General features: G+C 47.9%; 1 protein-coding gene across 2 annotated transcripts; it reads right to left on the bottom strand.

The window, feature by feature from the left end:
- Positions 1-2783: 2783 nt before the first annotated feature.
- LOC125716807 (zinc finger protein 644-like) lies at positions 2784-25222 on the bottom strand. 2 transcript variants are annotated; one of them, XM_048989568.1, is made up of 6 exons: positions 25099-25222; positions 9461-12334; positions 8487-9056; positions 7070-7195; positions 6609-6711; positions 2784-5662 (listed from the first exon to the last, which is right to left on the bottom strand). In XM_048989568.1, the coding sequence occupies exons 2-6, from the start codon at positions 12318-12320 to the stop codon at positions 5470-5472; spliced, it is 3852 nt and encodes a 1283-aa protein (XP_048845525.1). In that variant the 5' UTR covers positions 12321-12334; positions 25099-25222; the 3' UTR covers positions 2784-5469. The 2 variants fall into 2 exon arrangements, with proteins under 2 accessions (XP_048845525.1, XP_048845526.1); XM_048989569.1 differs by having other exon boundaries at positions 25139-25201.
- Between the last annotated feature and the right edge of the window lie 840 nt (positions 25223-26062).

The following is a 26062-nucleotide window of genomic DNA, read 5'->3' as shown; positions in this document are numbered from 1 at the left end:
AAAAATACAGCGCAGCTTTTTGATATGTCCTAACTAACGGTTGAGTTTAAAGTTCAAAGACTCTGTTAATCTTTTTTTTTTTAAACAAATGTGGCGGAAAGGTAATGCTCAAGTATGACGATAATGAGGGCAAAACGCACATATTCAAGGAGGCTGGTTAGATGATTAAAGTGTAAATTGCATTCAGAAAGGCTGGACTTTCTGCACATTCAGCTTGATGCAATTTCATACACGGCGTTGCTACAGGTTTCATGCAAGTACGGCGACTACGACGTGACGAAATTTGACAGGAATGAGTCTGTATTTTTAGATGGCAGCGCAAATCTCCATGTCAGATTGTATTGATCTATTTCTCATTAGCCGACGGCTTATGTTTTAATTTACCCCGTCTTTTCAAGAGCAGTCCGCATTCCCTTGTCCTTGACAACGCGATTGATGAGATTGATGCTGCTAATTTGCAGTTTAATCAGTTAAGGACAGCAAGTTGTTACTTTTAAAAACATGACACCATCATCATTTGATCTTGCCATTCACCAAGTAAAGTTTATGAAAACGTCATAATGGAGATGCTGTATATATAAAAAAAAATCCTGAACATAAAGCAATGCTAATTTTAATTACTGCATTCAGCAAACACGTGTGCTTGTGTTCGTACATACGCGTCACACAAAACAGGCGAAACAATGAAGAAAGACAAGGCAGAATAAACAGTGAGCGACAAAGACGAGGTGATGAATTTCTTTGGGCTGCAATCGGCGCACCTCGGTATCCTCTGGCGCGCTCGGAGCTAAATAATTGATGCGGGGGATAAAAGCGGTCGGGCTGCGGAGGGGACCGCGCACCAGGGCCGAGGCCCCGGCTGGCCGGTCCCCGCTTTCAGACCGACTGCGCCCCATGCCTTCTGCATGCTCCCCCCCCCCCCCCGCCATACACACACACGCACATCACCCCTACCCCCCAGCCGGGTCTCCTCCGGCAGCCCTTGAAGTGCAAATCCGTGTTGCGGCTTGTTCCTGGCGGCCGTCAGCATGTTCCCTCGCTTGTCAGCGGCCATCGACTGGCCCGTCTCACCCTTGTAACGCGACGACTGACAGGCCGGTGACACTGGCCGGCCCGATAATGGAAACACATCGATTTTCCCGAGGTCCAGGGGGCAATTTACAATAACTAGCCAAACGGGGACTTGATCAATTGACTTGATCTTTGGATCACCCTTGCCAGAAGGAGATAATGCCGTCAACTTGAGAAAAGTCAAACATATCAATCAAGACACAAACCTACAGGTGAACCTGTAGTGCTAAATAAGACAAAAAAGTAAAATCAAACAGAGCGCGCCCCAGCACCTTCCGCGTGGGCGTCCGCGTCCGAGGCGCTGGCTCCTCCATTTCAGAGGGAACTTTCATTTAAAAATAAATAAAATACGCTCATTTAATACGACCGTATTACCGTACTCTCATTGTACAATACCAGCTTATTATCTTTGCTAATTTAAACAAAGTCAATGAATGGTTGCCATCTTTTTTCTATTGGAAAGGGATTACATTTATATACAGTTTTAATAAAGATGGACTCCGTAGGGAGGCGCTCTGATACACTGCCTAATGAAAATTGACTTATCATGCATTGGGCTGCTAGCAGAGGACTTCGGTGGCAGATGGCAGGTGTGAGCCCCGTAACAGCAAACACGTTTCTTTATGTTCATTTTCTTTCTCATGCATAATGCTGCCAAAAGGGAGGGGGCGGGAGTCTGGTCACGGTACTACAATCTCATTATAATCTTTTTATTTATTGGGCCCCGTGGGAGGTTGTCTGTCCACGACATGACTTCCAGTCTCCACGGAGAGCATATTTTGATACAGCCATGGGACCGAATGAAGCCATCGAACGGTACAATTATTTCCCAGAGAAAAGGCATTAATGTAATCAAATTCCCTCTGGAGGTACACGATGCCAATTGTTTTTTTTTGCGCTGCTTTGATCCACGATTTAAATACTGCCCCAGATAAGGTTCTGATCTGCCCCTCGTCACTGATTTTAAGGGGACAAAAATCTGCTATTATTATTATTATTACATGCAAGTATTATTGTTATTATTTGTATTATTGTTGATAATAATATTCCTATTATCCTTATTATTATTCAGATTTTATTTATTCCTGTGTCACATAATGAAAATTACACAGCCAGATACTTTAATACCATATCTGGACCAACAGAATCACGAAAATGCAATGTTTGCATGAAATGCATCCGCTTACCAAAATAACTTGTAATAAAATAAGTAATGATTACGGTCGCGCTCGTGCATTTTTACACTTGCAATCAACCATGCCGTGTACCGACGACGATTCATGTTGCGCGCTTGAGACATTTACGATTTTCCTGGCCAACTGTCCAAGCCGCCGGCGCAGAGAATCACCGGCGCGTCTCCGGCGCTCGTCACGTGACACCGTCCGCCGTCGCGTTACCGCCTCGGAAAATCTGGCATCCATACGGCAATTTGAGCGCCCTGGAAGGAAGAGGAAGAGAGGACAGAGCCAGTATAGAGGTTTGATTTTATGAAACACACCCGCGAAGTCCATCACACCACGCCTCGATGTAGTGTCTTAATATAATGCGAACAGCTGCAAAGGCGCTTTGCGGATAATGAAGGCCGGCGGTCTGCTCACCTTAAGGCCTCCCAAGGACGTGCCTCCAGCATACCCAGGCTGGCCTCTGCACGGCTTCCACTTCACCACAACACACCAACACAATGTTTTTAAAAGGTCAAGTTCAAGCCAGCCTCGCAGTTCAATATCACTTTATTTAAAGAAAAACTTTTGCATAAACACTTAAGTTAACAGTCAAGGGAAAGGTTCACATAAAACCAACAGGTTCTAATTATGCACCAAAGTGACGGGATATTATTGGATATTGCAAATGACTTTTTTTTTATGTCTGACACTAACCATCTCTCCGCTGATGTCCAAAAGAGTGGGTCATTAAAAAGAGTTCCCTGAAAAATAATGAATATAGTATATCACAGAATTAGTGTAGCCTATATATAGTGATTGTTATATATGTGCATGTTGTTTACAGTTCAACCCAGTTTTAGCTATAAACATTGACACAAACTATTGTGAATGACTTGTACACAGTGGCTGCCCCTTGGTGCCGACAAGCCCTACTGAGCCTCTAGTGTTAAGATCACATCTCATTTCTCATGGACCCAGAATCTCCAGTGACGCTACCAAAGTTGAAAGTAGCAACAGTCTGAGAGAAGTGAAGGGAGCCTTAACGACGTGTCACCAAGACAGAATAATTCATTTACAAGAGCTTAAAGAGTATTAGCCGTTAAATAATTGAGACGCGGCTGTTCCTTTGTTCTGGAGGACAGAAGTTGGAGGCCCCGGCTGTTCCTGCACGGCCCGGCGCTCCGAGAGCTCGCTCCCCCGCTCGTGCTGGCGCTCCCGCTCGTGCTCGCGGCGCGCGGAAACATAACACGCGAGACTGAGAAGGGACTGAACTGTGCGAGTACCTTAATTTAAGGTGTTACCGTTTCTTCGTACGTGCATTCGCAGATATACTGAACAGACTGCTACAAATGTAACATTAATTAAAAGGCTTTCACTTTTTACAATGAGCAATGTCTTACAGTACACACGGAATATTAATAGTTATAAAATCCCCCCCCCTCAAAAAAAAAAAACTTCTGTGAGGATGAACGTTTGAAACACCGTAATTTAGTAGTACAGTTGTTATATCTAATATATGCAGTATAAAACAGAAATAGAGTTGGGCAAAAATCATTACCTTGTGTATACAATGTCATTATTTACTCACATTACCTGCAATTAATGCAGGCAAAATAAACGTTCTGTGATAAATGTAGGTCAGGTTTATGGTTTTTCATAACTAACACATTGAGGTTAACCGGTATGGTACGTCGACATGCATCTGAAGGCACATAACCAAAAAACAACAAAAAAAAAAACGTCCTTAACGCCCTACCTAGATATTCCCACCACATGATATGTCCGTTACCAAGCATATTTTTATTTGCACCAATTTCTTTTACACAGATAAAAAAAAAAGTTTACAGTCGAGTCGAACTTGAAACACAAAAGCAGAATTAGTCTCATACTTATTGTCATCGAAAGGCGGCTATATCTAGAGCACTACGGCAAATGAATACAGGGTAACTCTCAGCTCAACACGTCCACAAATCAAATACACGGTTAACGGTTACATTCACTACTCAGAAACACACGATTTCGCCAGGATCGGTACAACTAAACCTTCAGCCTTAGTCCTTAATTATTTAATAAGCATATCTAACATGAGGTTTTCAGCACCATAACTATGTGTTTTACATACAATAAAAAAAATTAAAAACCAATGTTTACGGCAACGTTTCTGGCACAGTAAATCAGTTATTTTTTTTTTAAATACGGTAAGTGAACGAGAGGGTTTATCTTTTCCAGGAAGCAGTAATTGCAGGAGTCACGGCGTGAAAACGGCGGTACAAAACGCGAATGTGCTCCAGGATGTTATAAACAGCTTGAGGACCGGAGATCCGCAAAGACGGCAGTCTGTGAGCGTGATGAGGTCGACTGAGTCATGCCAACCACAGGGACACGAAAATCCATTGGCACGCTTGCAGGGTTCTGTTCGGGTACGAAACGCAATCCATGCTCTTCACTGAAGCTTCGATCAGACTTAAATAAAGATTTAAAGTAACAAAAAAAAAAAAAAAAAACTGAAAACTGTGTGTATAGACTTTACTGAACAGCATGTAAGTGTATGACATGAATAATTAGTTGTCTTGGTTTCAGAATAGTCACGTGGTGTTTCTCTAAGCTTGTGGGACAAATCGAAACAGCGTTCCGGTTACCCAGAATGCCTTTCACCCTGTTTGCGTCACCTACTCTACAGTACTATATTGACTGCACTCCACAGTACAAAGGCTGACCGTACCGGGAAAACAAACAAACCAACGAACAAACAATAAAAAAAAGAAAAGAAAAACGTGCTGATCACTGTTCCCGGGGACCACTGTTGACCTAATGGACACTATCTGAGGTATGGGTTGTCTCATTTGGTAGTGCGTTCACACTGTTCATATCGCTGCATAAAAAAAAAGAAAACTGAGGACAAATCATATTCTCAGCATGAATTCTACCCTAAAACGTGGACAGAGTAAAATACCACTAAAACTTAGTGAAAAATAGTGTTAGTCACACAAGAGAGCGTGATATAAAGACTTCAAACTCATCCCTGTCACACCTAAATTGCTGCACCTTTGAATTGAATGTTCCTAAACCAATTCACCAGATTTAAAAGATATCCATATAAAAAGGGAAGGCGAGATCTGTATACATTGTATGAAATTATATATTTATATATAGATATACTTATATTTATTTATATATGTACATATGCACAATTGACCTAAAGTGAAAATAGTGAGTTTATAAAAGTTTCCTTGGCTCAGTAGGCCATCTGAGACACCAAGGGGGGTGTCTGCTCTTGGGGGGGAGAGAGGGGGTCTTTGGGCACAGAAGTCACCTCCACCATGCCCGCCCCCGTGCGTGGCACGCCGGTGTTCATTATGTGTCTCTGTAAGTGCTTGATCCAGTCCTCCTGGACTGACAGCGGACCCTGGAAGACCAGATCGCAGAACCTGTGGAGACGGGAGCAAACAGGAACACTGGGCAGTGCTGGAACAGAAACGCAGGGCCGCCGGCTGGTAACAGCGCACAAAGAAACGATGGCGCTGACGGAGTCGATTACGCCTAAATGTAGCAGATACTGAACAAAAGTAAGGCCACTGACCAGCGGACATTGTGCTGGGTGCTTGAAATAGACTGCTACGGGCGGACAAGCAAGATTCGCTAAATGTTTTAATCTTCAATCGAACCATACAACCACACAGACAAAGTTTGGTAATGAGAGATTCAATGAAGCATGTGGCAGAAAGAATTAATCCTCTTGGTCTAAACGGGGTTCAACTTTGAAGCTTTCTCTGAAGGATAGACAGTTATCTAAATGCTAAATATGAAACGTCCCGCACTTCTCCTGCATGCTAATCTTTTGCCCATCGCATTTCCATTGTACCCTTGCGTATGTTATTTTAGCCGCTACTGATAGAGCATAGAACAGAACACATTAGCATAGCATAACATACTGTACCACAGTATAATGCAGCATAATGTAATGTAGCACACCATAGCCTAAGCGTAGCGTGGCACTCTGTGGCATAGCATCATTTAGCGTTGCGTAACATATACGCAATGTATGCATACTATGCTGCAACAAAGCATAGCATCACATAGCGTAGCGCAGAATATCGTAATAGACTGCAGCGTAGCATAGCATATCGCCGAATATCGTAATAGACTGCAGCGTAGCATAGCATCACATAGCATGTCGCAGAATATCGCATTAGACTGCAGCGTTGCATAGCATCACGTAGCATGTCGCAGAATATCGCATTAGACTGCAGCGTAGCATAGCATCACGTAGCATGTCGCAGAATATCGCATTAGACTGCAGCGTAGCATAGCATCACGTAGCATAGCGCAGCGTATCGTATCATAATACATGGCAGCGTAGCATGGTGTGCCTACCTGCAGGTGAGTCTATAGATCTCATCAGCTGCATGTGGCAACCGGAACATTTTTTTCTTGGGCCCGGGCCTTGATCTCTGCTTCTTCTGTTTGCAGTCGTAGGCTGAAAAAACGGGGATTACAGACATGGCTGTTCCTGCAAGCATGGCAGTACGCGCGCGCGCCTAGAAATGGGCGCCACCTCAGAAGAGCACACCACGGGCTGCTTCATTTCAGCAACATCAGCTCTGCAAAGATGCTGCGTCCGCGGCACAAACGGGGGGCTCCACACACCTGCTACAGCCCCCTTCCATTGTCGGGCCAAGAGAAGTACACCCGTGTGCAAATTTCACTGACAAAATGTCAAAACAAAGACGTAACGTACAGCACCTCAAAATAAATATTTTTACTTATTAAACAGGATAAAAAAAAAATGTACAGAACATTAACGGCATTTCTGAGAGTCAGAGAAGACACCTTACTTGTGCCTTCCAGCAGGGCGGCCCTCTTGCGCCGTGCATAAGCTCGCAGATGATTGGACAGGCTGACTGCACTGTGGAACGTCGTGTTACAGTGAACACACACCTTCTTGTTCAAGTCACTCTTCTCTGGAAAATAAGGGCAAAAATCGCCTGTCAGATTAGATCTTAAATCGCTGTTCCACGCTCATTTAAAGTCCTGGAGTTTCGCGAAGATGCTTTGCACCAAATGAAATAGGTGACTGTAAAATTAGACATTATTAGCTGGTAAATAAAACCACCAGGTTCCATGAGAAAGATAAAATACTGTTTCCATAGGACAAAAAATACTGACTGGATTATTACAGTACTGATTGAATAGCATGAATTACGCCACACTTGCCTTGTAACACTAAGGGGCGTGATAACAGCATGAAATGCGTCAAGCTTTTAACACAGTGGTTACGTTGCCGAAACATTCATGTTTTTTTGGATTTTCCCCAGTCAACGGAAGTGGTTTGAATCACAGAACGTTTATGCGAGAAACAATTACATTTTGGTTAAGTGCATCGCCTCCGTGCAAAAGGTAGAAAGTAAACATGCGTGGAAGACGGAGGTGAACAGACCCGGGATCACCATTATGGAGGTAGTTTACATACTAATGAAGCAGCACTGTGTTAATGGGGAGTCAGAGCCGGCATAATGACTGAAAAAGCTGTTCGCCGTTTTCCTTTTTTTTTTAAAAAAAAGACGAGCGGCTCCACATTCGACTGAAGGGTTTATTTGGACCGACATAAAACAAAGGTGAATAAACAGAATGGATGTGTTTCCAAATCCACATCAAAGCCTGCCATCGCTTTCATTTGAATTTCAAAGGCCTTGGCTGGTGTGTATTCTTTTTGAACACGCTACAATAATTGAAGCGATCGTGAACTTTCTCTACGCGCGGCCGGTGACGATTGCTCTGGGATTACTGCCCAAAAACATGATGAAACCTGCATGAATATTTCACAGCCCCGCCCCCCCCCCCCCCCCCCAACTACGACGGGGTAGCAGTCAAACACGGGAGTCCTGTAAATAATGAAGTCCACGAAATGGCTTAAACACGCCTGGACGCTTTATCTCGAGACCGTCTCATGGCGGTCACGACAGGAAAACCGAAGTTCAGTTCATTTGTCCAAGTTGTTGGTCTCAACATCTATTAGGAAGAACGCAGATTATTCATTTACCTGCGCCTACTCTGTGGCTCACACCATCTGGTTTCAGTAATCAAGTACAAAATACTCTTAGCTAGTATAATAAACATTAAAGATGCTGACTGTGCTTGATTATTGCATGTATATGTATAGCCTGTACTGGTCCAGCACAAAACATCCTCTGACATCCTCAGCCAAGAGTTGGGCCCTGCTTTTTGTGGGTCTGTTGTGATAAGCCTGCCTACCTGGTATCCAGGTGGATTCTGCCCCTAGTGGATGCAGTGCTGCATTGTGCTCTTTGGGAGGGGACACCCCAAGACACTTCCTGGCTGTCTGCGAGCGATTGTTCATCTCCATCTCCTCATCCAGCTTCTTCCTCTTCAGCAGCTCAATCAAAGTGCTGGAGGGGGTGGCGGCGACCTCAGGCCTGGCCTCCTCCTGTTTGGGTTGCAGGCCCTCCGCCGCATGCCGTGGGGGGGCTGACCCCCACGCTCCCTCTTCATGGCCCATGTGTTGAATCTTGACAGGGATGCCAGTGGGGGACAGGAAGAGGCCATCGCTGCTGGCAAACTTCTGCGAGACAAAGGGGCGCGACAGGAAGCGCTTCCTGTTCAGGACCTGTAGGATGTGCTGGCACTCCTTCTCGTCCTGCATCATCTCGTTGAGGATGCACAGCGGCGACTTGCTGGTGCTGGACACGGTGCGGCCGATGCGTTTCAGGTGACCGCGGACGTGGTTCGACAGGCCCGTCTTGGTGTCGAACCAGCCTCCACACAGCGGGCACGTGTGGCCAGACTGCGACTCCGATTTGTGCGCTGAAGGACACACAGACAATACAGCGATCTGTTAGTGTCCTGCCAAAGCACGCTCGATGTACACGATGCACCAAGAGTTATAATTCATGTCCGACGCATTTACCGACTTTCCAAAATGAAACTATTGCACTAGTTGGATGACTAAAAAAACAGCTTAAATGCCTTGCTGACGCTTTTACCCAAAGTGACAGCATCACTTGTTAACAGTTGGATATTTCAGTAGAACAATTCAGGTTAAATACCTCACTCTAGGGTACAGCAGTAGGGGCTCTCCTGGGACTTGAACCAGCAACCTTCAGGTTACAAGCACATGTCCTAGCCACCGTGCTACCAGCTGGCCTTTCACAAGATTAGCCTCAAGTTTCAGGCTTTAACCAGACAAGCAAACGACCGGCACGGGGCACCTTTCCTCATCCGCCGTATGGTGGTAATCTTCCGCCGTATGCGGGGTCTGCGGTCCTGAGATGCCACCTGCTCTGGTGAAACCACGTGACGCGCATCATAGCTCAGCCCCACCCGGTGCAGGTGTCCCCGCACGTGATTGGACAGCCCCACCCCGGACTCAAACATGGCGGGACAATATGGGCAGGACTTCCGCTCGCCCCCGAAGGTGGGTGGGTCAAAGTCGGAGAAGGAGTCCACATGGGGGTGTACGTCCACCCCAGGGGTGTGTGCAGACACGTCCGTCTCGATGCGCTCTTCCTTCACAATCAGCTTCTGAATGGTGTCACTTTCATTTCCAGAGTCTCCGCTCTTTTCAAACGTGTCCCCAGACGAGCCCCGATCCTCTTTGGCGGGAAACCTCTGCCTCCGGATGAAGTAGTTCCGAGCGTAGGGATTCTGTTCATTCTCGTTACTGTCCAGGAAGTTGGCCGTGGCCTCGCTGGTGTAATCGCTGAAGTCATACGGGTCCTCGTAGCTCACGTCCTTGAGAATTTCGTGCTTCTTTGGAGTCTGTTCATGTTTTGGTAAAATCACATGGGTCGTCTTTTCCATAGTGTTGTGAAACGGTGTGGACATCTTCCTCTTGGAGGGAGACTTCCTCTTAATGGATGGCTCCACTCTCAAATGCCTGCTGTCACTCTCCTCGCTATCCCCCTGCCTCTTCTCATGCTCATAACCAGCATAGAAGATGCTGTTGGACTTCTCTGTTTTCGGTAGCAGGGGCTTGTAGCAGCGAGGCATGGAGTTTGGCTTCTCCAAGTTTCCTGCAAATAGGCTCCCGTAACCCTGGTCGTCGTCGTTGTAGCCGTCTTCCACATAGGGGAGTCCCGTCGTAACGTCTATCCTTGCAGCCTGCTGAGAAGATAATTTGCTTTGCTTGTCACTTTTCCGTAAAGAGGCTGACAGCTTGTTGAGTGAATTTCCGGGGCTCCACTTGGACAGTGGGAATCCCAGGCCCTTGCGAGCTTTCTGAGTAACTTTGCTCTTTCTGAAGAGGTGGGCCAAGCCTTCAGACCAAAAGGGCAGCTCTGCCCTTTTCCTGAAAGCCTGCTTCTCCATGCAGAACTTTGGCTTCAGCTGCAGCCTCTGAGTGTCTGATTTCTGGGCCTTGCCCGTAAACTTGTGCTGCCTGTACGCAGGTGTTGCATAGTCATCTGCGACGTCATACAGGGGTCCCCTATTGTCAACGTCCTCCTCATCAGCATGGTATGGCTGCTGGTGAATAAGCTCCACGTGCTTCTTCAGAATGTTCTTGTTCCGAGTGCTAAAGGGGCATATTCTGCAGGGAAAGGAGGTGGCGTCTGGCACGTAGTTTCTCACCATGGTAAACCTCCTCTGCTCCTTTTGCCCGCCACTTTTCCCCATCATGTCGCACTGCGGCTTACGCACGACACGGTGAGCTGCGTACAGGTGGGTTTCCAGCTCCTGCTCTGTCACAGCCATGTGGCTGCACTCCTCACAGCAGTAATACCGCTTGTCCTTCTCGTGTGTCTTGGCGTGCTGGACGAAGGTGTTGGGGCAGTTCGTCCCAAAGACACACTGTGGGCACTGCAGCCTGGCAGTCCTGCCCTCGTCCTTCAGTTCGTTGAGGCCCTTGATCTCCTCCATGAGCTTTTCCCTCCTCTCCTGGTGAATGATCATGTGCTTCAGGAGGGAATTGCGATCCCGAAAGGAGCGTCCACACTCCCTGCATATGAAGGGCCGAGGCACATTGACATGCCGGACCTGACTGTTCCCGTCTAAGTGGTACATCATGTGTCTATGCAAATGCTTCTTCTCTTTGAAGTTGACGTTGCACTTGGTGCAGGGAAAGAACGAGGGCTCCTCCTCTGAGCTCAGCTCCGCCAGAGGACCGGCACTCTGCTGCTTTGGCTTACTGCCCACGTCCAACTCATGGACGTCAACGTCATCTTGGGATTTCTTCGTGGGTGCGTGTAAAATGAGCTGTTTGATGGCCTCTACGGTGTCATTGGAATATTTGTCACATGTTTCCCCTGTGAGCTGAGAGTTGGGCTTCTTCTTGAAGTTAAGGATGTCTACAGGAGGCCCTTCGTTGGCGGGAGACTTCTTCAGGGGGTGAACACGTTCGGGGACACTGGGCCTCTCCAGCATTTGCACCTTGCGCTTCCTCCTCCTCTGGCCTGAAGGTGGCGTAGTGGTCTCCTTTTTTTGCTCCGGTTCCGGCTGGCTGTGGTCACTCCACAAGAACTGCATGAACTCCTTCTGCGGGTCCCAGTTCAGATCACTCTCATAGTCATCAGAGGAGCTCTCTGAAGAGTCCATATCAAAGTCCCATATTCTTCTGCCGCCGAGCCCATCAGGGGACCCGTATCGGCTAACTGGGATTTTGTCTTGGTCATCCACAGAAAGCCGGTCGGGTTCCTCGGACTCACTGTCATGGGAGCCTGGTGTCGCGAATGGTTTGGGGCTGAGGCCTGCACCATTATTTGAGTCTGTAGGCCTTGACTTGCCGGGTGCCTGTGATGGAAGTGGACTGGTGGCATTCCCTGGCCGTTCAGCAGGTGCGGCTTTTCCCGGTGAAGCCCCAGGCTCCTCTGGGTCACTGTGTGAGCCAGGTCCATTTGTGAAAGCTCCAGTTTCCGCATCGCTTCCGGAACTTCTGCGGTGTTTGGACAGAGCCGACTGGATTCCATTAAGAGGTTTGTCCCCGCGGTCTGGCAATTTCGGCAGCAGCGCCTGCGACGCACCGCCCTTCAGAGCGACGGCCGGACCCCCGAAGGGCTCCTGGGAGTCACCAGCATTGTCCGACGCAGCCTCCGCGTCACTCTCCTCCTTGGCATTCTGCATCAGGTCGGCCATTTTGGCAATGCAACCTGAAAGGCAAGTTAGAAACATTAGCCAGGTGTGAACTGGGCAGCCCAAATCGACTTGACTCAACTGCTTACCCTTTGACTATACTTTCACTTGAACTGAATTTAAACTCTTAAAAAAAAAATTACACAAGAATCACACACGTGCATAAATATAAAAATACATCTATGCATGGAAATCGCCAGGAGAAACAAATGGTTTCCGCACAGACAGACGTGAATATTATTCAGTGTCGCATTGTGCTTACGTGACCCCTATTTTCACCACTCGCATTCACGGCGCACCCCGCTGCTAGCCCTGGATGCACTGGTGAGCTCTAATTATGTGAGCATTAAGAATCCCCACCTCTCGCCGGCAACCCTCCCACAACTCGCTCGAAAACTCTCAGCTGTTACAGGAACACGCCTATTTCCATGGGAACAAAGGTACACCTTCAATGAGATCATATTCCTGCTTCTCACTCGCAAATGGTGCCAGCGCCAGGCGCAGCGAGAGGCGCGCATGTTGCTCAAATCCTTACAAATGGGTAAACACCAGCCACGGTTAAAAAAGCGCGGCTGGCTGGCGGAGCGGAAAGCTCCTGACAGATTCGGGGGGGGGGGGGGGGGGGATGCAGGAAGAGGATCACGGAGGGGGAGGGGTTTAGTGCTTCTGAAAACGCCAGCTAATAATTTCTGGAGCCCGCAAATACAGCTCTGGGTTCGAGCTGTGGTGCTTCGGTGTCCCCATACCCACCACTGTCTGGAATCGCTGTGGACCTGCAGCCAGCTGTGATGCACCCCTCCTGGCAGATACCGCAAGCCCCACCGCCCTCCTGCCCCACCCGCCCCCCCCCAACAGGAGGCCAACTCGCTAACAAAGTGGTGAATCTGGTGTTAATGAGAGTCTTCACCGGCATCACCTCGGAGGTAGGAAAAATCCAGTACCCCATATTCTTCCCATCTGTTGGGGTGTTAGGGGTTCAGAGGGAGACCAGACGCTCCCTGTTCCGGGCTGACAGAGGCGGGGGCGAGCCGAGCGATGCACGTGCGAGCTTAAACCGTCATCGGCAACCCCCCCGCCTACCCAACGCTCAACATCTCAATCTCCTACATCCTCCGTCACGTGCTGCCGATCCAGTGACGGGATCTGAGATCACCTCATCGCCCCAAACAAACAAGACGACCAGCAGGTCTCGCTGCTCAGCGTAGCTTAAATACGAATCTCGTGAAAGCCGGATTTGTTCCCGTCCACAGATGAAAGCTGCGGTTTTGGGAGGAGTTCCTCCTTCTCCTCATAGCTTCTGTTCTTAAACTATCAGCACTTCAGCTAACACCTTCCCCACACTTCTTGTGGAGGTTACTGCAGGGGGAAAAAAGAGAAAAAAAAAAAAAAAAAAACACAAAGTGATAATTGCACATTATCATAATTATTCTCTAATCCCCGAAGATCAAGCTTCCCGGGATATTGAATCATAAAAACCGAGCCTTGGCCACATTTCATTAAGCCTCTTCCCTCTCCTGTTTACGATATTTTACAGATTTCTGGCGCTCATGACACCTCGCAAAAAAACACATAAAACCAGCTCAGGTTAGACAGTGCAAACAGACTGACATTTGCATGGAGCTTCCATCAAATAGCTTTATTAAGAACCTGGGCTTTGTTCCAGATCTTGAATGAAAACGGTAGCATGTGCCAGCTGTACTTCAGGCTTTCGGTTTGAAGCTGGATAACTACTCTGTCTCCTGAAACAGTCCCCAGCTGATGCAACGCAGCTATGAATGACAGACACTGTGGCCCTCACCACTGCGCAGTGGCCTCGGACACCTTTACCATTCGGATGGAGTCCCCTGATTGTCTCTCGGGCTCCCTGGATGTCCCCAATGGGTTTTTCATTTGGACATCTTTTTCCATCCGGTAACTGATGAATATTCATGTCATATAAAGTGAACAAGGGCTTTGCTTCAATAACGGGACGATCCAGACAGAAACAAAAGCCAACAACCCGAAAAATGGTTCCACGTATCCACACCTGGACAACCTGGTAACAGAAGAATTTTACCGTTTTTATTTTTTATACAGACACTTTAAAAGGTATAATTTCATCTAAACCAATTTATTACCCATAAGTCTTCAGTGTCTATAACACCAACGCTCTACCCGAATAATCAGGCCCAATGAAGGAGATTAATAAAGCACAACAATGGTATGCTATGCTAATTGCTAATCATCAATAGCACCAGGAACACCCACCTAAGTGTTTCTTAAGAAGAAAAATTGGTTTGGGGTGGAAAATGCAACTTAATGTCATTGATTTTTAACAACACAGCAACAGCTATTATTGGCTGTTAAAAAAAATAAAAAATTCACAGCTGTCACTGTTATGGTGAGAAACAGGATGGTGTGACAGTAAGGATGGAACCAGTAAGGATGGAACCACACAGATGAATTGGGGGGGGGGGGGGGCAGGTCACACCTAACAGAAAATGAATGAATGCAAAACAAAACAGAGGCAAGAGACCCAGAAAAAATGAACTGGGAGCTGGAGAGAGGCAGTCCAGCAAATGGGGGGGGGGGGGGGGGGGCAATTTATGAGGAGCAAGGGGACCCTGCACCTCCTTTGGGTGATTTCACCTCTCCGGGTGTGGCCACTGTTAGCCATTCACAACAAAGGTCCGTTTGACCGCTGAGATATGAAGAAAAGAAAAGAAATTAAATTAAATAAAGCGACTTGGCAAGACTCCCGCAGCTTAGCATGAACCCGACTTAGCACCAGCGTGCGATGAGTCGAGACTCCCGAAGAAAAGATGCCGGACTGGGGCACGAGGTCCCAGGCGAGTCCCCCGCAGGCACCCCGACAAGGCCAGCTTGCATGGCGCGGTGTGGCACAGTGCCGCGGGAAGTTAGCCTAACACGATAAAAACATCACACTTCGGAAAATGACGTTCCGTCGGGATAGCGTTTATGGTGCAGGAACACACCTGGCGACAGGAGGCCACGCTGCATCATTAAAACAAACAACCTAGGAGGGATGTTGAAGCGTCGAGTTAAATGTTGACTTTGGCTTAGTTATGGCGGCAGGCAGGTAGTGGCGGCCAGAGGGCAGGGGAAGCTGCTTTAAAGAGCAACGCCGCACTCTCACAGACACGGGCCCCAGACACCGACCCATCAAAAGCAATAAAAGCCAATAAACAAAAACACCCCCCCTAACACCCACCCGCCCGTTTCCCGAGAGCGGTTGTGCTGATGAAAAAAGGCCTGGGTACGAGGTGATAAAAGGGGACAGGGGCACGGGTGACAGCTGGGTTAAGGCACAAGTCGTGTTTGAGAACAGGCAGCGACATCAAACAAAGGGTTTGCGGGAAGACGCGGACAGACGTGTCTCGGAGGAGGATTTCTGTCACGGGGAGTAGATGAGATACGCGCTGGGCTACTGACAGTGCCTTGGCCCGGCCGCCTGTGGAGTTAGGTAGAGGATTAAGCCACGTAAACTTTGAAGCTTAAGACAATACCTTTCAAAATTAAACAGATTACAGAAGTCCCTCTGACAGGGGTCTCCTAGGCCTGTGCTACGTTAATGCCACACCCCCCCCCCCACCCCCCACCCCAGAAGCCAGAGGTCCTATTCTCACACACATTCATCCATGTCTTAAACAGCAGGCGAATCGCTCATTTTAGCTACATACTTAAATAACATTCCTCCCGTTAAAATCCGGATGCATTTCTGCCACTTATTTCCCGGGGAAATATTTCAATTTGAAGTCACGTGGCATCTTGCATACAGCAGCACTTCTTAATAGTATACTTTCAAATGTGCCATATTCAACATTTAAAGCGGATTAAAAAAAAACCCGTAAGAGTAAACATTTGGCTCAATAACTCTACTGTTTGCCCGAAGAGGGCTGACATAGATACAGCTATAAATAGTGTCGTTTTCGGACGGTGCTCATACACGGTGACATCACTGAGGTACTGACCACCGGACCAGGACCATCAGCATCTGGAACAGAAGCCATCTGTGCACGAGACCCCCCCCCCGCACCACCAAAAAGGCGACGTTTTCAGGGTCGGGGCGGCCAATTGGGGGCTCGTCATCACCGGAGGAGCCGATTCCGTGGTACCGCCGACCGCAGATAAATCAGGGCGATGCTGCAAACAAGGCTAATGTTTCCATGGTGAGCTGATGCGGCGAGGAATCCGGCAAGGGGGGGGGGGGGATGCAAATTACCTCCCGCGAGGCTGGGGAGGAGGAGGGGGGGGGGGTGAAGGGGAGCCTTGCTGGGAGGCAACGCGGAGCTAATGAGGATAATGGTTAATGTATACAAAGGAAAATGAGGAGCCTCTCATTATCCCAATTAATACCATCTTAAGAACGCAGGACAGGCTGCACCGTGGCAAGTCGCCGCATGAAAGGCACCACACGCCTTACCGCCATTACCCTGACGGGGGGCTCCACGCCCAGCCATGCCGCTCATCAATACCTGACTGCTTCCGCGCTGAAAGGGAATCTTTAATGCCTCGAGCCACGGGAACAACAGTGTGTTCGTTTAATAATGTGCAGCGAGAGGACAGCTCGCCGACGACAGGCGGAAATAAGTGACACCGACAAACACACGGCTAGATGAGAAGCGGTTCACACGCAGGGACCGCTCACGGCGAATCCGCCTGGATTCCTGCCGCCATTCTACGCTGCAATCCCATCAGCCGCCAGAAGATGGCTCCAAAACTGGCCAGAGAGGCCTTTACTCCACTGTAGCCAAGGTCTCCTCTACCAGGTCTTACTCAGGTATAGCCAACTAACAGGGTTTTTCCAAAATGAGGGACCAACAAATAGCTCATACTAAACGCAGACATGCTAAAAATATATGTATTTTAAAAATGCAATCATATTCGCACTTTAAGAACCTGTAATAGCAATATAAGCTGCAATATCAAAAGAAGAAAACCTTTTAGAAAACAGTAGCAAATGAAGCCTTGGATTATGTTCGCTCCATGTATAGACCTGAAGAAAAGGTTTCATTCCCCAGTCCACCTCAAGAAATGTCATTTCCAAGGAATATTTGCAACCCCGCACTGTCCTGGGCGCACTGAAGCCCCGCACTGTCCTGGGCGCACTGAAGCCCCGCACTGTCCTGGGCGCACTGAAGCCCCGCACTGCCCTGGGCGCACTGAAGCCCCGCACTGAAGCCCCGCACTGCCCTGGGCGCACTGAAGCCCCGCACTGAAGCCCCGCACTGCCCTGGGCGCACTGAAGCCCCGCACTGCCCTGGGCGCACTGAAGCCCCGCACTGCCCTGGGCGCACTGAAGCCCCGCACTGCCCTGGGCGCACTGAAGCCCCGCACTGCCCTGGGCGCACTGAAGCCCCGCACTGCCCTGGGCGCACTGAAGCCCCGCACTGCCCTGGGCGCACTGAAGCCCCGCACTGCCCTGGGCGCACTGAAGCCCCGCACTGCCCTGGGCGCACTGAAGCCCCGCACTGTCCTGGGCGCACTGAAGCCCCGCACTGTCCTGGGCGCACTGAAGCCCCGCACTGTCCTGGGCGCACTGAAGCCCCGCACTGTCCTGGGCGCACTGAAGCCCCGCACTGCCCTGGGCGCACTGAAGCCCCGCACTGCCCTGGCCGCACTGAAGCCCCGCACTGCCCTGGGCGCACTGAAGCCCCGCACTGCCCTGGGCGCACTGAAGCCCCGCACTGCCCTGGGCGCACTGAAGCCCCGCACTGCCCTGGGCGCACTGAAGCCCCGCACTGCCCTGGGCGCACTGAAGCCCCGCACTGTCCTGGGCGCACTGAAGCCCCGCACTGTCCTGGGCGCACTGAAGCCCCGCACTGTCCTGGACGCACTGAAGCCCCGCACTGTCCTGGGCGCACTGAAGCCCGCACTGTCCTGGCCGCACTGAAGCCCCGCACTGCCCTGGCCGCACCGAAGCCCGCACTGTCCTGGCCGCACTGAAGCCCGCACTGTCCTGGCCCCGTGCACTAACACGCCAGCAGGATTCGCTATGAGTTTATACATCTTTGCGGGTCATTTCCAACACAGGGGAATCATCTGCCCACACTTCTCCTCAAAGTTTCTACCCAGCTTGTATTTAAGCATTCTGTAGGATAACTGAGCCCGTGCTGCCACCATGTGGCCATACGAAAGTATAACACACATCAGGCGGAAAGACGAATTGCAGTTGACTGAAACACTGGCACAAGTTAAGGCCCAGTTTGTTTGCTGTGAACGGAGCACAGTTTGGCCCCGGTGAGAATAACAGAGGTCTTTATCATCTCAAAAAGAGTCCATTCGAGATAAGAACAAACACCTCCGAAGAGATATCTGCTGGCTCCTCGGAAAGACAACTCATGTGGCACCTGAATGTAACCCAGGGTTTTGAAAGCAAAGGCTCATCTGCACTTAACCCAAGAATTTCACGCAACGTCTTCCAAGCCATTTGCCGAGCCGTTTGCAGATCAGGAACGACGTCAAGTAAAACCGGAGTTTCGAGCAGATTAGGACCGAACCAAGTCGAAAAAGTGCAGATTGTCCTCGGACTTCACACGGACGTGACATGTCCCCTCCTTCCCTAGCACTAATTGAAAAGATGCTGGCATACACGCTCTCGGGAGATCTGACATATTACGGAAATATCTTGTCTTGGCAGCTGATCTCGTACAAAGTTGCTAATTCAGGGCCGCTTCCTCCCCTGCGTCGTGAGCCCTTGCCACCGGCTCCAAGCATCACACATTAGAATCGGCACCAGGAGACAGACGGGAGAGCCGACGGCGACCTACTTAGTACTCAGAGTTACTCGGGTGCTCTGGGGCCTTACCGACGGCATCGCACACATCTCAGACTTCAAATACAGCAATTAGAACAGCAGAAACGATTTCGACACTAACTGCAATAATCGCTTCAGTTACTGGGCTATACCAAGAGAGTTTAATTGGTTTCATTGTGACAGTAACACAGTTCATAGTCTCTTTGCCATTATTATCATTATTATTTATCGATATTATCGATTTATTTTCCCACTGTGATAACTGTGAGAATGAGGTCTGTCACTGCTACATCAATTATCTCCAGAGGTGGAGAAAATAAAAATCCAGTCCAAGATTTTGTTTCAACCAACCATTTGAATATGAAGAGTCACAGACACAGAGGACGCAGCTGCTTGGTTGAAGCAAAATCTTGGTCTGGATTTTTACTTTCTGGATCTGAAATGTACACCTCTGATTATCTCTTCAATGTGAGCAGGTAAGGCTGCACTCAGCTCAATGAGTCAGTCAGGAAGGCAAACATGGTGGGGGTTACCTTGGCGACCATTGCCGGTGTCCAGTATTGCCGGTGTTCAGTACCCATGTGAGTATTGCCGATACCAAGTACTAGGGCTGGGCGATGTCATATCAATATTATATCAAGCATGTGGAATAATCACCTGGGCTTTATACAATGGGCAAAACATTTGGTTGGATTCCAGCTTTTCGATACTATACAGCCCACAATTTGATAAGCAGATTAGTAGTACAGTTAATGAGATGCATTTTGTGACACCCAAAAGTTAGTTATCTGTATAAACTTACCGCATCTTCATGTTTATTAAATTCGATTAGTGGAGCACCACATAATACCGTTTTGGTATACTGTGGTTTGGTATACTTCAGTGCGATATGCACTGTAGCGGTGCGCACCACATAATACCATTTTGGTATACTGTGGTTTGGTATACTTCAGTGCGATATGCACTGTAGCGGTGCGCACCACATAATACCGTTTTGGTATACTGTGGTTTGGTATACTTCAGTGCGATATGCACTGTAGCGGTGCGCACCACATAATACCATTTTGGTATACTGTGGTTTGGTATACTTCAGTGCGATATGCACTGTAGCGGTGCGCACCACATAATACCGTTTTGGTATACTGTGGTTTGGCATACTTCAGTGCGATATGCACTGTAGCGGTGCGCACCACATAATACCGTTTTGGTATACTGTGGTTTGGTATACTTCAGTGCGATATGCACTGTAGCGGTGCGCACCACATAATACCGTTTTGGTATACTGTGGTTTGGTATACTTCAGTGCGATATGCACTGTAGCGGTGCGCACCACATAATACCATTTTGGTATACTGTGGTTTGGTATACTTCAGTGCGATATGCACTGTAGCGGTGCGCACCACATAATACCGTTTTGGTATACTGTGGTTTGGTATACTTCAGTGCGATATGCACTGAAGGAGAGATGAAGAACAGAACAGCTCAGCAGCCATGACATCTTTTAAAAGAGGAGACAAGGTAAAAAGACGTCTGTGGGGCAATGCTTTCTACAGCTTAAAGTTCGACACGTTCATTAAACATAAGGATATGCCGCATTTATACTGAATACTAACCTTTGGCCATCACAAAATGCCTCATTAGTATTTTAGGCGTACTACTAATCTACCTACCAAATTGTAGGCGTAAATAAATGTCCGTATACTACCGAAAAGCTAGTACCCATGTGAGTATTGCTGGTGCCCAGTGCCCACGTGAGTATTGAACATAAGCATGGAAAATCCAAATTAGCAGTAAGGCTAGCTGGCTAAGGAGGACGCCATGTGAGCGATGAGCCCATGGGGGGGGGGGCACCTTTCTGCAGTCTTACCCTAATGGGCCATAACACAAACACACCCTTCCAGAGGGACCGCTGCAGAATTTCCATGACTTTCCCAAGGGAAGATGGTCACTGATGTCTCACACAAACAACAGTGGCCCCGGGGTTTGTATGCTTATACCAGATGCAGTGAGAAACACATTCACAACTGCACTCACTGGATAAAGATTCTGCTGAAGATTACTGCTGAAAAATGCATCCTTACAAGAGCTCTTCCTCAGATGCTCTGTACAGCTTCATATAAACCAGCACCAAGAGGTGCCATACTGCTCGGCGTTCTTAAATAGCCTGCACAAACAAAACCGCACTCATTCTGTGTCGCGTGACACCTATTTAGCTGATGCTTTCATCCAAAGCCTTTTTCAGAAGCAGGCTCAGACAGTCCCTGGAGTAACTGTAAGGGCCTCGTTCAGGAGCCCAACAGTGAAATCACTCTGACGACCATGGGATTCAAACCCATGACCTTCTGATCACAGACACAGCGTCCCAACCCAGAGCCACACACAGCCTGCATGTATTAAGTGCATAACATAGATTAACAGTGGATTCTCGGGCTTCTGTGCAGCCTTTTGTGGGTTATGGAGCTCAGGTGTCTGGTAAATGGATTCCTATCTGCGGATGGTTCACACCTCTAATATGAGGACTATAAAACCAGCACAGTGCAGAATGGACCCCATCACCAACCCCTACCATAAGGAAACAGGTAACACCCCACTATTTACTGGACTCACATCAGTACATTACATCAGAGCACAGTCTAATATCTGCTTTAAATCCATCTACGTCTCACACCTTAGATCTACGAACTTCATAACAATTGCCATAGTTACAATGACTTTGTAGGTGACTTGTTTCTATGGTTTTAGACTGCAGACTGCACACTGCACCGCCATACAATAGGTCAGTGGCGGTTGGCATTAGACCCTAAGGTACAAATGCACATTTAAAAACAAGCTACACACAGGAAGCGGGTCTCCACAGATTCGCACATCTGACAACAGTGCAGCAGTAATTTCATTTTATTTACATTTACCAGACGTTTTTGTCCAAGGCTAAGGGGCCGAGAGCCGACGTGAGCCAGTGTCCCTGGAGCAGCTGGGGTTAAGGCCCTTGCTCAAGGTCGCAACTGTGATGTGATTACGGAGATCCGAGCCCACAACCTTCCTGTCACAAGAACAGACTCCTGATCCACTAATGGACACACCAGCCCCTGTATATATTATTTTTTATAGAAATACATTCATCATTCCAAGTATCTGTGATTTAGCAGCACCGGTCTCTGAACATGCCTCCAGATTCCAAGGTGCTGAATTTTTCTTTCTCTCTCTCTTTCTTTCTTTCTTTCTCTCTTTCTTTCTAGCATGTCACCTGACTCAGCCCCTCCAAAGCACTGCAAGCACTGGACACTTAAGGACTCCAGCCCAGCGCTAAGCTGGAATAAACAGAGTCCAGTGCATCCAGCAGGTTTCAGAGGCATAAAAAGATACAGCCGGGTTTTCCGTTTATAGCCTCTGTGTGACCTCCGCAGCGGTGACGTCACGATTCTGCGCAATGCCCCTTAAATGTACTGCCGTAAGACTTTTGACTCTGCCCTGCTGGAGTGTAACTTACCATCTAAAGTATGCAGGGAGCAGAGTTCCAATTTCAGTGCCCAGTGGTCGTCTTTTGTATAAATGCCACGTTTTTTTTTGTCAGTAAACCAAGCAACAAACCATACAGTTAAGAAATCCACACAAAAATGTGATCAATAGCCCAACCAATCCAGCTACAGGAAACACAGGCTGTACACAGGCCCAGAGACTCAGCAAGCTAAACAGTGAAATACGGTTTTTTATTAAAATAATTTTTGCTTTTTTTCATGGAGAAACATCATACTGGATTTTGCTGGATCTAAACTAGTTAAACAGAAATACTTTTGCTTTTCGTTTGCTAAATAACAATCACAGTACCAATTAACCGAAGGGTCTATAAGATCGATTTGGCGTTTCGCTGCCGCCGAGTCCTGCAGAAACACAAGCTATTTGTCACGATGCGTCGATTTAAGGATCATTATTAGGCAAACGGCTCGCTGTTCTGGGAATGAAAAGAGAGCAGAAAGAGTCCAGGCTCACGGCAGAGGCGTCGGACAGCGGCATCCAGGGCTCCCCGAGCGCCTCACTCAGCTGACGCGCATTTCCGAGGCAGGGGCTGGTTGCTCGGCAATGTCGTTTAACGATTGTGACCTGGAGTCCCACAGGAGCCCGATACAACACCACTGTCACACAGAGAGAAAAAAGAAAGGTCTAAATTGGCAGGGATAAGTTGGGCGGCCACTGGAGGAAAGCCGACGGTTGTCACTGGCGGAAGCTGGCGGCTTTGCCATCGCGCACGGCACCATGTTGTGCTTGACAATGCGAATCAGAAAGCGGACCGACAGGGAACTGGGGAAACAGGCGAGCATGTCCCTCCGCTGCCTGTCACACATGGACACATTATGGACAGCCATGATGGATAGAACAGAATCCTTCATGGACACAGAAATCACAACCCCAGGATGGAAAACCACCGACAGCTAATCTACCATCACACAAAAAAAATCATTTTCATTTTATCTATCTATCTATGTGACGCCTTTATCCAAATCAATGTACAAAGCAAGGTCAGACGGTGCCGGGAACAACTGAGGCGAAGGGCCATTTTCAAGGGCCCAACAAAAGAAAAATAATTCTGCCTGCTGTGGGATTTGAACCAGCAACCTTCTGGTCATTGGTGTATTCCATACATACTTTATGCACAGTTTAGACACACCGATTCGCATGTCTTTGGACTGTGGCAGGAAACTGGAGTAGACAGGGAAAACCTGAATGACACTGAGAGGTGCCCAAACACCACACAAACAGAGTGGTTGCAGTATTAGAACCCACAACCTTAAACGTGTGAGACCAAAGACCTCCCAACAACTCGCTGTATAATACTATAAATCAAGTTAATAAATATTTACTAAAATTTCTGGATTAAGAAAGTATTATACTGATTAACATTAAACTGATATAAATGTATAAATACTATTACGATGAATTGCCTTGGGTGCTTGGTAGGTTAAAACATGTAGAGTACAAAGATATGGCATGAAAAACACTTATAATTAGGGTAGGTCTACAGTTTATCCTATATTCAAAAATTAGAGCAGTTTGTTAAAAATATTCCAGCAGTGACCCAACTAAATTCTGAGACAAGGAATTCTGAATTAAGGTCACATGTTATGGTCCAGGAAAACTAGGATGGCGGTGTGAAGACATATTACATGTCTGTGGATAATTATTCCATACTAATAACCACATTTCATGTAAGTGTAGGCAGTACCCTATGCATAAAACAGGTGAGAGTGAGCTCTGGAGCCGGGATCATTATTTTCAGTAGCTCGCTACTGAGGCACGAGCGGACACTGCAGGTATGATTAAAAATACGAGCGGATCCCTGCGTGGTGGGACGGGGGGAGGAGTGTGAGGCCCAGGGAAGTTGGCAGGTGAGCTTGGCGCAGCGTGCGGCCCACTGGCTGCGTAAGGTGCGCAAGATGCGCAGAATGCGCCCTTCGGCAGTCTGGGGGATGCCGACGCAGCCCGCCCCCGTCTGCGGGATCCAAGTGTCAAAGCTCCCCGTGCAGCCTGAGCTGCAGCTGCGACAATGCAGCCCAAGTACAAAGCTATATAAAAGAGGTGTGGGGGGAAATCTTCCGGCACGGAGGGTTTACATCACACGGTGACTGACACTGCTTTGTATCATCCCTGACATCAGCCGCGTAAAACAAGGGGGCACGGCGTCAAGTTCCTTTTAACTTAAGCGGCTTTTAAGCCAGCGAAACTTTTTTCTGCCAGAGTTGCAAGCAAACGCGCACCCGTGGAAAAAAAAACCCTGAAGCCTCGATCACACGCTCCAGGCTTCAACACTTCGGGAGTCGCGGCCGCGTCCGCGCACACGCACACGCGCGCCGGCCGCATCAAACAGACATCGCCCGGCTCGCGCTGTCGTCGCGCACCGCCGTGTCCATTAATGCTCCGCACCAGAGGCGAGGACCCCGGCCAACATGCTGGCAAACCAAGCGTACACGCGTCCCCTCAGCGCGCCCAAACCGCGGGGTCCGTGCAAGCAGCATTAAAAAAAAAACCTACCTTCCCAGCGTAGGAAACGTAAATGATATGTACGCTGTACCGTCAACTCTTGGTTATTGTTCGCTTTCGTCCTCCATCCATTTCACCGCCGCCATTTTGCCTGATACTCTGCAGGTCAAACTATGTCTGTAAAAGGGATGATGTGTCCACAGTGAGTGCCAATAAGGATAATTACTGGGATAAGTGCCTGATGTATTATCACATCAAAGGTCAGACTGAGCTTATGACTAATTTTATTTTACTTTATTTATATTTGCCATCTAATGTTACTTGGCTCGTAGTACGGGTTTGGTTGTCAAATACAAATACCCCCCTTTTTAATAAATGGATTATTCCATACAGAAGGCAGAAAAATTCTTGGTTAAAAGTGGCTGCTTGGAAGATTGGAAAAATGGTGGGAGTGGGCACAGACACATTGCCCTTTAAATATATTAAATGGTACAATGCACCTATCGCACCAAGATCCATTTAGGGAAATATATCGCCTCTATAATGACCAGTACGTATTTCGAATATGTGTATTAGAATTCTGAATGTTGCACAATATCGCAGAAAACACCTTGGAAGTATAAAAGCTTATTGTTAATATGCTGTGGTAGGCCACACTAAAATCATTTAAAAAGCAAACATTTTTAGGAATATCTTTTAGGTGAATTCCCTTTTGTAATGAATCACGTCTACGTTTTTAAATAGCAATACATCCGTGTATACTGTGCTTAAAGACATTAAAGTGAAATTATAAGTGTTCAACTGAAAGCTGAGTATTTCTTCTCCATTTCATTGACAATTTGAGTACTATGGTAAAATCTGCACCAATAGCAAACAAATGAAGACGACTACAAACATTCCAGTGCTGCTGTTCCTGCTTTAAATAAGAACATTTACATAAGCTGTTAATTTCTAAGACAATGTTTGCCAATATTAGGTTAAAAGACACATAACTAATGATGATGACATCTATATA

Source organism: Brienomyrus brachyistius, chromosome 21, assembly GCF_023856365.1.
Source record: "Brienomyrus brachyistius isolate T26 chromosome 21, BBRACH_0.4, whole genome shotgun sequence".
Taxonomy (NCBI): Eukaryota; Metazoa; Chordata; class Actinopteri; order Osteoglossiformes; family Mormyridae; genus Brienomyrus; species Brienomyrus brachyistius.
This window is presented reverse-complemented; position numbering and strand designations above follow the sequence as displayed.

Bases quoted from the DNA above. Each gene is read 5' to 3' on its own strand.
- LOC125716807 (XM_048989568.1), bottom strand. From the start codon at position 12,320: ATGGCCGACCTGATGCAGAATGCCAAGGAGGAGAGTGACGCGGAGGCT. The intron at 9,057-9,460 runs GTGCCCCGTGCC...TGTGTCCTTCAG, and splicing joins CATACGGCGGATGAGGAAAG to CGCACAAATCGGAGTCGCAG. The intron at 7,196-8,486 runs GTAGGCAGGCTT...CTTATTTTCCAG, and splicing joins AGAATCCACCTGGATACCAG to AGAAGAGTGACTTGAACAAG.